This window comes from Emys orbicularis, chromosome 3, assembly GCF_028017835.1.
Source record: "Emys orbicularis isolate rEmyOrb1 chromosome 3, rEmyOrb1.hap1, whole genome shotgun sequence".
NCBI classification, from domain to species: Eukaryota; Metazoa; Chordata; order Testudines; family Emydidae; genus Emys; species Emys orbicularis.
Window position 1 is genome coordinate 200,541,594 of NC_088685.1, and position 11,309 is coordinate 200,552,902.

Sequence of the window (11,309 nt, forward strand, 5' to 3'; positions counted from 1 at the left end):
GAGGGCTCTGACGGAGGGGGGAGGGTGGGCTCTGGGGTGGGGCCAGGGATTAGGGGTTTGGGGTGCAGGCTGCCCCGGGGCTGCGGTGGGGAGAGAGGACTCCCCCCAGCTCTGTCTCGCCGCAGCAGCAGCCCCGGGCTGGAGGAGAGGCGCCTCTCCCTGCCTGCATGGCCCTTGATAGCTTGCTGTGCGGCCACGTGGCTTAGAGGGAACTTAGGTCAGAACTGACCTAAAACTAACAACTTGGTATTAGAAAAAACACACTGTAAATGGGAAATCCTAACTATTAAAAGTCAGAGAGGAGAGCAACCCCAGTATTGTCCCTTTCCATATAGCCTTCCATCTCTTCTGGCTTCTCCCACCTGTCATGTGCCCATAATATCAAGACCTAGGACCTGATTCTTGCCTACAGTAGCGTAAATCCGGAGTAAAACTCCTTAGGAGTAAGCTGAATCACACTGGTGTTCAGCCTGCATCATAGAGATCAGAATCAGACACTAAGAAGTCTTGCAAAAACAGTTCATGTACAGATTCTGAGCCAGCTGCAGCATATCAAATCTAGTCGCGCATTACCATGCAGTACGTACTGTACTAGCTACCTAGTGTGACATTGCTATGCCAGGATTAAAAAACCCCTTTGTACCAAGCAAACAAAATCTTTAAGAAAGTGTGTATTTAAGGACTGTGGGTGTTTTGTTTTTAAATCAACATAATTTGTTCTTCCAATTCCTTGGGCTTAAACCCAGTACGTATGGATTTTTAAAAAATACAAAGTGAAGTGAGAAATGGATGCTAGATTTGTTAGCTTTCTCCAGCCAGAGCTGAGTAACCGCTTTTTATCCTTGGTAATTACCTTTCCATTCTAGCTTTAACAAGTGGGAGAAGGGGTCCATCGTTCCTTTAGGAGGTTGGAGGGCTTCCATTTTTATGGACAGATTTAATCTTCTGATTCCTTCCTCTGGCCAGCTGGTGGTCATAGGCTGGCATTGCCAGGAATTTAGGGGCTAGATCCTGGGCCTTGCTTGGGCAACACAAATCAGCCACAAAGCTGGCAGGTCTGGCCCTGTGAGGGATTCACTCCAGGGTGTGGCCGAGGGAAAAGGTGTATGAATAGGTGTGCTTTTGCTCTGCTTACTCCTCATTGTCCAAATGGCCTCTTGAACCCAGGGGTGGCTGGGTATAATTTAAGCTTGTCCCTTTGGCTGCCCTGACCAGCCCTAGGATCTGGGAGTATCAAAAAGGCTTAAAGTTGCCCACTCTGTCCTTGTGCCAAACACAGATGGGCTGGATCAGAGCTGGCCCATGGTGTTGCCAGTTGAACTACCCAATTGACACACAATACCCTTTACTCGTGGTCCTGTGGCATTGCGTGCCAAACCCTGATTCCACTGAAGTCCGTGACAAAACACTCACTGACTTTAGTTTCACCAGAATTTGGCCCTCTGAGATTTGAAGTAGGGAAGAGAAATAATATTCCATGTTACAGAGACAGCGCAGAAAGTGCCTGAAAAACTTAAAATCTCAGAGCGATCACCACTGAGGCTTGAAAAGCTGTGTACTCAGAGTTAGAGAAAATTTCCCCAATTCCCTTTTCACCCTGCAGGATTTGGGCTTTAGTTTTTTCTGAGGGAAAAGAAAGTGAAATAATCCATTTTCCCCCTCTTTTAATTTTTATTTAAGTGCTGTGGTTTCAGCTACACAGGATTTCAGTCAGGAAGTAGACGCTGCCAGGTTTGCTTTAAACCACCCTGCACACACCAGCTCCTCCTAGTTTTTTCTTTCCTTCAAACTTTGGACCCATGAGGACAAATCATTGCCTGTGAATTGTTGAGATTTATATGAGTACCTTTTGAAAAACACTCCCTGTTAGTTTTGAGAGTGAGTCTTAGGAGTTCTCGATACTGAATGGTCTAAGGTGACTGCGCAAGTGAAAGGATTGGGGATATGGCTTCTTAAAGATCCTATTCCAATTCTGTGGATTCTGTAGGATATATTTCTTGAGGTGTTAAACTGCTTTTTAAAATAACCTTTTTATTTCTTCTTCTTTAGCAATGAGGGCTGTTGCATTCTGGAATAGCTTTCCAAGAAAAGCCACTGTGAATGGGAGACATTTAAAACTAAACCGGGCAAGGCCTTGGAGTATATACAGTAGGAAACAAGCCTGTATTGTCTAGGGACAAGATGACCAAACCATTTTCTTTTTCATTTTACTTTTTATGGCTCCAGTGCTGCAGTTCTTATTTAGGCAAAATTCCCAATTAGTAAAGACTTCAGGATTGGGCCCAGCAATAGCAAAGAATACCCTTATGACCAGGATTGGCAAATACTTCTTCAAAGATGTGTATGGATCTGTGTTCTCTAGAAAGTGAAGGGCTCATATCAGTAATTAGGACCAGAAATGTTACAAGCTTCCCCACACTTACTAATCATTTTGCTGTTGGCTCTAGACAACCACCATATTCAGGCTGTTTCTCTTCGGTGAAACAAAACCAAAATCAGTTTCTCTTCGGTGAAACAAAACCAGTTTCTTCATAAAGGGCAAAAGATGTTTTTCAATAACATCACTTGTCTTTTTAATTAAAAACAAAACCAAAGCCACTGTGCTAAATGACACCAGCTTTACTCTTGTAAAGTTCATCTTCTGCTAGAGTGTATGTAATCATCCTAAAGTGCAGAGGACAAAAAAGCAAGTTCAGACTTACTGAAACAGAGTGGATGGCTCTTAGATGCTTTTTTGGACTGGGCCTTTCAAAAGCTAGAGCCAGTGAAGCTTACTTTGTGGCTAATATCTTTGGAAAAATCTCAAAGCAACTTTTCTTTTTCTTTTGAATGGCTGAATCAGTTCTACATTGTCTCTCTTTAAAAGTAGCTCATGCCCATGACCACATCAAACCTTAAAACACGTGGCCATAACATGCAGCCAGTCATCTTTGGGCTTGACATGAATAGCACATAAACACAAATACAGAAATATGTTGCAAGAGATCACTAGAAATGGGATACAAATACCAAGGAAAAGGAACCTGTGTAGCCAGGAAGAGGTCCTGAGGTCATTGTAGACCAGCTCCTAACAGATGTAATATACTTTGGAGTTCTTACTGGGCACTGCCTTTCTGAGAATACCAACTGGTCCATGAGAGTGCTGCATTTTGTGGGGTTGTTTATCCCTGCCTTCTATAATTGTCTGACTCAGACTTACTGTGACTTCCTAGATGTGGAGGGCGTGAATATATTTAATTTTACACTAATCTTTACTCTTTGCCTAGCCGGACCGGTAAGTTGGCCTTCTCAGTTCCTCAACAGGAGTTTTGACTTGGGAGTGTAGGAGTGGGCTCTTCACCAAGACCAGTGGAGTCAAGCTGGAGAGAGTGTTTCTTATGTGGTGCATATTGCCTTAGTATCTTTTTTTTATTTTAAATCACTTGATACTTTAACAAGTCAAGATGTGCAAAATTGAAATGTTTTCTAATGTAGACCCAAGATCACTGGTGGTAGGGTGGGGGGAGAAGTCATGTAGAATGAACAAGCAATTAATGGAAATTGGGAAAGACTCTTCTTTTTTCAAAACAATTCCCATTTGCTCTGGAACAAAATATTTTTAAAAGCTTATTTTCTAATGCTAGTCATTCTAGTCCCCTAGTTAGGGAAATGAAAATCTCCTTGTGTAGGCTAGAAATAGCTACTTCTGTAGATTGAAGGTTTTAGACCCATTTGATAGGGGATTTCTGGAGTGGGGAAATACTGTAAAGTTAGTAGGTGAAGTTATGAGTTACTTGATACATTCTGTCTTTAAAAAGGACACCAACAGCACTCTGTTTGAACTGAGCTACATAAAGGCTGAATGATATGTGAAAGCTAGACAGTCATGTGTACAGGAAGCCTTCAGTCATTTCTAAGCTTCCTGGAAAACAATGTAGAGAAGTTATTTTGTTTATTGGTTGTGTGTGTGTCTCTCTCTCTTCTTTGTCACTTTAGGAGCTTACTTCAGGTACCGTGTTCTTTGGTGCCTAGTAGAGAAACCAGCTCATTTAAAAAACAAAAAACTTGGCATGGGAAGGCTGTGTTAGCCACCCAAACTGCCTGCTTTCCTCTTAGTGGGAGGGAGGAAGGGTTTGCTTTGTACGGTGAATATTTTCTAGTATTAAAACATTAACTACTTCCAGGGTCTGACAAACTTTAAACCTTCTCCAGCAGACCCCACACCATTAAGAAACTCTGCTTTAAATACAAGGTTGGAGAAGAAGTACTAGATAAGTTCATGGAGGATAGGTCCATCAATGGCTATTAGCCAGGATGGGCAGGGATGGTGTCCTGGCCTCTGTCTGCCAGAAGCTGGGAATGGGCGATGGGATGGATCACTTGATGATTATTCTGTTCATTCCCTCTGGGGCACCTGGCATTGGCCACTGTTGGAAGACAGGATACTGGTCTGGCCCAGTATGGCCGTTATGTTCTATTGATATGTCTTCTTATAATGGAGCCTTTTTCTGCTTGTAACACTGCCAGTGCTCATTCTAGCACAAAGCTTCTAAAACTGCTGGGCTCAGAACACTTACTTTGATGTATCCTGTGTCTGTCAGCCTTGCGATTCTGCTCTTGGCACACACATTTAAAGTGAAAGGAAGCGTGCCACTGCAGAATTAAAAAAAAAAAAAAAAAAGGCTGAGCATTCCGTGAAATTGGCACTAGGGTTGAGAGAAAACACAGACTTCCATGGGGTAATGCTACATTTCAGAGTTTTCGTTCACCCGAGATTCCAGGCACAAGGATTCTTGGTAGCCAGCCCAGAAACTTGTATTAGTGCCTACAGGTTCCTCAGCTTTTCTTGGTTTGTTTGTTTTTTTGCCCCCCTTTTTAAATTGCATATAACTCCAGAAAGAGATCTGGAGTTTGGATTTATTTTTAGCCATCAAGATTGACTTTCCCCACACTTGTTTTAGATTCAATGTTAGACAAACTTCAGAAAGTGTCAGAGTATTTCCCTGACGCTTCTTTTACCCTGCCTCCTGCCCTCCACTCTGCAAAGGGTCTTTGCTTTTAAAACTGCTCCTAAAACAAGCATGGGGCTGAGAGGAAAGGTTGGAGATCTTCGATCAATTCACATGAAAGCTGCACAAGAGTTAAACCAATGGGTACAGGCGGTGCAGTCCTTCCTCGGGCCAAACTCCCATCGGGTGAACTGGAAATTCTGCTTGAATAAGGACTGCAGAAGTTGTCTCTTGGGCTATGACTATACTACAATAAAAGCCCGGGGCACTGAGACTCAGAGCCTGGGTCAGCTGACTTGGGCTCGCAGGGGCTAGAAAACGGCAGTGTAGAAATTCTGGTTCACGCTGGAGCTTGAGCTCTGAGCCCGGGAACCCAAGCTGAGCCTGAGTCAGTTAACCTGAGCCAGCCATAGCCAGGCCATGGCTCTTTTTTTATTGCTGTGTAGGTGTCCCCGTAAGGTCTGTCTGCATAGCAGCTGGAAGACGAAATGCCCAGCTTGTGTAGACATACAAACGCCAGCTCTGTTCAAGCTAGCACACTACAAATAGAGCGGCCACAGGAGCATGGGCAGCATGAGTGCATTCCCAAGTATAATCCTGCCCGATTCTGCGTGTGTGTACTTAGGCAGCTCTCTGCTGCAACCACACTGCCCCACTCCTGGCCCCGGGATGTGAACAGGAGTAAGGGGGGCGCGACTGTGAATAGTTTAGGGGCCACTGCCTTAGACCTTTATGGCAACACCGTAAGGATTGTGTAAGAGTCAGGTTCGGGGATCAAATCTACTTCTACTTCTGTTGTAATTTCCCTCTGTGCATCTGGAGCTGATCTCATCTGCCACTCGGTGTTTTACCCGAGGGACTCATACGTGTTACTAAATAAAAAGATAGAGAGAAAGGGGTGAGCCTGAGCAGAGATGGTTTGATTAAATGAGAATCTTTCTAGGCCACCTCCTCTCCACCGCTGTCCGATGGGGAGGGGATGTTAGAGCAAGGGAAGCACTGCCCCACCAGCCTACCTCCAGTCCCCTGCATAACCCTGCATGTGAACCCTGCACTTTGGGGGTTCCGTGGGCTTGGGGGAGTGAGGTGTCAGGTTGGTGAGGGGACAGCAGCTCTGTGGTTCATTTCAGCATTCCAGGTAAACGTAGGTGCATCTCTGCAGTGTTTCACGCCTGACTCCGTGCTCTCACTCGTTAGGCCTGTTTCAAGGCACTCTCACAAAGCTCTATGTTGTCTCCAGGTAAAACCATGTGAGTTCTCTGCTCCTCACTTTCTGCTTTATCCTCCTCGTCCCAGTAAGAGGAAAGGGCGGGCAGGGAGCCAGTGGTAGCACAGCTCCTGGGTGTGAAGAGTGCCACTCAGGAGTGCGGGAGCCAAGTGAACAATGCAAAGGGGGAGGCTTTTGTGCACGTATGGGCTTGCTAGGGACCTATGCCCTTTACCCCCTGTGTGAACTTGCGATATTCCACCCCCCACAGTGGATTGATGCAGTGAGAGCAGCTTAGAGTTTCTCCCTCCTGCAAGATTTTCCTCAGATGGGGTTGGTGGAGCTTGTGGTGCAGGTAAGGGAGATGTATTGATGGCCTCTCTTCTCGACTGTTTAGATTAGGTCCAATAAAACTTCTTGTACAATATATTCATTCCATGCAGCCTAATTGTAGGGAAAAAATGACCGAGACTGAAATCTCACAAGCTTTGAAAGAATATCTGGAGGCCACCTGTAGCAGAAAATATATTTCCACATCAGGCTTTGAAATCCATTTTCCTGAGTAATAATTGAGATTCAAAAAACACCCCAAGCAAAACCAAACTTCTGTTTGCTTCCAGAACTATTGGAAGTTCCACATGGTTGACAAGTAGTTGAGTACTGTTTGTACACCAAGTGTATAGCATAAGGTGCACCTCTTATTATGATGGTAGCATTTGTTTGTTGAGCTGATTACTACGCATCTCAAATGTGATGTTTTTCCACCCAATGAATACTGACAATAATATGGTCACAGTTATGGTACTCTGGTTAGATGGGAGTGACACTTTCTAGGCCTCTCTTTTCAGGCGCTCTCTAACTTTCTGATAAAACATCTGTGATTGGAAAAGCTCCAAGCTGCTTTCTTAGTTCAAAGGCAATTTATGTTCTTGGGAAAGTTGGATGAAATTCCGATGGTCCTTTTTTAAATTTATCTTCGTGTTAGGAAAGTGTGTGTGCATGCTGACACTTTTTAAAAATGTCCTCTGATACCTCAAAAGAAATTTTTAAGCTTCCAACTTTACATGGATATAGGCCTCCGTGAGGAAGGTGCTTTGATTAGGCATTTAAAAATAAGACCCATTGTGCATGTGCAGTAGTGTGTCATTTCCCTGTTGATTCAGTATGATTTGCGAGATGTACGCATCAGATGCATGTGGATGTTGTATATACAAAGTCTAACAACTGGAAAAAGGTAGCTGATGTTTCTTCAGATAAACAAGATGGAAAATGAGTGAAATGAAACTTTTGACAACATTGTTAGGAAATGTTTCCTGTTGTTCAGCCTAAATAGTGCCCCGAACAAAATGATGGAAGCTCCTTCCCTTAAGTAAATTAAAATGGAAAATGGCTAAGCCCAGATTTGTAAAGGCATTGCTTCTCTGTGTTGCAAGGCCTAAGTGACTTAGACAGCCGAGTCCCAGTTCCAAATGTGATTTAGGCCCATAGGAGTGTAAAATGAAAATGGGACTTAGCCATGTAAGCCACTTAGGTCAGGATTCTCAAAGGTATTTAGGTGCTTAGCTCCCATTGATTTTACCTCAGTATCTTTGCGAATCTGGGCCTAGGCCTTGCAACCTTGAGCAGAGGAATGCTGACTACCTTTAAAAGTCAGGGCCTAAGATCCACAGTGATTGCAAATATGCAGGGAGAGCCCCCCACCCACAGGGCAGGTGGTGGCAGGGGTAGGCTGTCAGACAATCATGATCCTAGTGCTCAGTGTTAATAGGGTGACCCATTTAGCTGTGCATTTGTGACTGCCTCGGTTTGGGACATTGAAATGCCTAGAAACAAATACTCTAATAGACCAGGATCAGTGGTGGTGGTGTTGTTTTTTAGTGTTTTGATTATGGGGTGCCTGATTTCTGCAGGGTGGGTGCTCAGCACATTCTGGAAATCAGGCCCCTTTAAGGAGTCTAAATTTGAGCACCCTGAACTTTGGGTGCCCCAAATTACTAGTCACTTTTTGAAAGTGGCTGTAGCTGTTAATATTACACTAAATGGGAGAATACACAGGAGAGAACAATCCTGCATTGGCAGGAGGATGGACTAAATGATTTGAAAGGATTTTTTCCCCTCATTTGTAATGTATGTGCTTTGGAGAGGTGAGACAAGCATTTCCTGGTCTAGAGTTTATTTTAATCATTTGAATAAAACAGGTATGCATATATGTGGCATGCCAGAGAGTTGACTCTGCAATCTCTCTGTGTACAGTTGCTTGGAATTTTTTTAATTTAAAATAAAAAGGGAAATTCAGTATAAAACACCCTAAGTTAAATGCAGTGTTATGATTGGGAATGTAAATGCAAAACTCAGGGAACGATTAATGCCTGTAGGAGAGCTGTATTTGAAGGCATACACCTAGCAGGGAGGAGGGCAGAACAGTCAGCCTCAACACCGCAGAGCAGATGGAAGCAGCAGCAAATGCTGGAGAGGAATGGAAGAGCCTCGTTTCCACCCTGTGTGCCCACATTGGCGTGAGAGGGATGTAACTAATGCACCTAACAGCGTATAGTGTAAATGCTACAGGTGTGCAGAGGGCTGGGTTATAGTTGCAGCTCTAACCATACTTTGAATTTACTAACTGAGGTTTGTAGCGTAGCATTGTACTAAGGTAGCTTTTGCTCTGACTAGACCTATCTATGCCTAATTCTGTTCTCTCTATTGCACCAGTGTAAATCAGGAGTAACTCCATTGAAGTCTTCAATGGAGTTACTCTAGTGGGAAACCAGTATGAGTGGGATCTGATTCAGGCCCATCTGTGTCACTGGTACACCTCTACCTCGATATAACGCTGTCCTTGGGAGCCAAAAAATCTTACCGTGTTATAGGTGAAACTGCATTATATCGAACTTGCTTTGATCCACCGGAGTGCACAGCCCCGCCCCCCGGAGCACTGCTTTACCGCATTATATCCGAATTCGTGTTATATCGGGTTGCGTTATATTGGGGTAGAGGTGTATGTAGAATATCTGCCTAGGGTAGGTAGAAACTGTTTGACGCTGAGCTGTCGGTGTGAAGCATAAAGACAATGTTTTGCTGTAAGATTTAAAATATTTAAATGATTTATTGTAATGGTTTCCCCCGCCCCCTCTTTTTCAGATATATGTTGGGGAAAGGAGGAAAGCGGAAGTTTGACGAGCATGAAGATGGGCTGGAAGGCAAAGTGGTGTCTCCTACTGACGGTCCATCTAAGGTGTCTTACACCTTACAGCGCCAGACTATCTTCAACATTTCCCTTATGAAACTTTATAACCACAGGCCATTAACAGAGCCAAGCTTGCAAAAGACAGTTTTAATTAACAACATGCTGAGGCGAATCCAGGAGGAACTCAAACAAGAAGGCAGCTTGAGGCCTGTGTTCATCACCACTTCACAGCCTACTGACCCTCTGGGTGACAGCTTTCGAGAGGCTCAGCCTGCTTTCAGTCATCTTGCCTCTCAGCCAGTTCACCCCACTGACTTAGTAAGCACTACACCATTAGAGTCTTGCCTCACCCCAGCCTCTTTGCTTGAGGATGACACTTTTTGCACTTCCCAGACTGTCCAACATGATGGTCCTACAAAACTACCACCTCCAGCTGTCCAACCGGTAAAAGACAGTTTCTCCTCGGCCTTGGACGAAATTGAGGAGCTCTGTCCAACACCTACCTCTACCGAGGCAGTAGTAGTAGCAACAGAAGCAGCAGCAACAACGGATGACTCTAAAGATAACTCCAGTGAGTCTAATGTTCAAAAGTCTGAGGGAGTCCAAGAGAGCAGAACAAGTGAATCAAAACTCATGGACTCTTTACCCGGCAATTTTGAGATAACAACTTCCACAGGTTTCCTTACAGACTTGACCTTGGATGATATTCTGTTTGCTGACATTGACACATCTATGTATGATTTTGACCCTTGCACATCTGCTACAGGGGCTGCCTCAAAAATGGCTCCTGTCTCAGCAGATGATCTCCTAAAAACTCTTGCCCCCTATAGTAGTCAACCAGTAACCCCAAATCAGCCTTTCAAAATGGACCTCACAGAACTGGATCACATAATGGAGGTGCTTGTTGGGTCTTAAAGTATAACGACTTTTTATGTACCAGTATATACACTTGGTAGTATTTTCACAACCCTTCCCTCCCTCCCCGCCCCTCCAAATTCACAGCACTGTGCATGCGTCCTTGCTTGCCTTTTTTTAAAAGAAAAGGATCACACTAGTTTTTGCTTCAAGCAGAGTTGGAGTGCCTTCATCCATGTATGACCACTTTCAATGTATTTTTTTAAAGTGGTTCCTCAAGGAAGACCTAATACCCTGGTATAGGAAAGAATACATATTGTAGACAATATTACTATGATATTACGACAAAAAAATTGAATTGTAAAAGCTAAGCACAAGGATTATGTTGGGGAAAGCTGTACATTTGCATGTGCATATTTGTCTATTTTTTCTATAAGTTTTATTGCAAGAGGTAAAAAATTTATTATTTAGATAATCTCAGTACCTTTTTGGCATTTTAGCCCTGTATAGGTTGACTTAGCAATTCAGCCCTTTGGAGGCATTAACTAGTCTTCTTCAAGTGTTGCATTTACATGGCTGTTTAGAAACTGCTGCCCAAATTTATTTTATATTTTTGTACAGATTCTGCAGTTTATTATATTGTTTTTTCTAAAAACAAATGCTGTTTATACACACAAAAAATAGCTATTTTGATAGGGTTTGCTCACATAGTTCCTGCATAATTGATGTACAAGAACCACTTGTACTTTTATACAGAGTTGTAATGTTTTATATGTGTATGGTGCAAAGAGAAAAATGGATCAAATAAATCTGCAGTTAGGTCTCCCTGAATGCAAACAGTGCTTTAAGAAAGGGCTGGGGGCTGTTTCACAAATATTTACTCGCTGCTGTAGCCTCCTGTGCACTACTGTGACTTGAAAACCTAGAGCCATGTCGACTCCAAGACCTATGTTAAACAGTTGGCAGGAGATAATTGTGAAACTTCATTCTAAGTGTTCTCTTGTGAGATCAAGGCTACTGAAAACCTGATCCCGAAGCCAGTATGTCAAGCAAATGTATAATCTTTTTATTT

The 11,309-nt window shown here is 43.5% G+C and overlaps 1 protein-coding gene across 1 annotated transcript in view; it reads left to right on the plus strand.

Annotated features, from left to right (window-relative positions):
- Nucleotides 1-11,060, plus strand: part of SERTAD2 (SERTA domain containing 2) — a 99,544-nt gene extending 88,484 nt beyond the window's left edge. The window contains 1 exon segment of the mRNA XM_065401607.1: nucleotides 9,337-11,060. Within this exon segment, the coding sequence (XP_065257679.1) occupies nucleotides 9,337-10,297 (961 nt within the window). The 3' untranslated portion in view covers nucleotides 10,298-11,060.
- The last annotated feature ends 249 nt before the right edge of the window (nucleotides 11,061-11,309 follow it).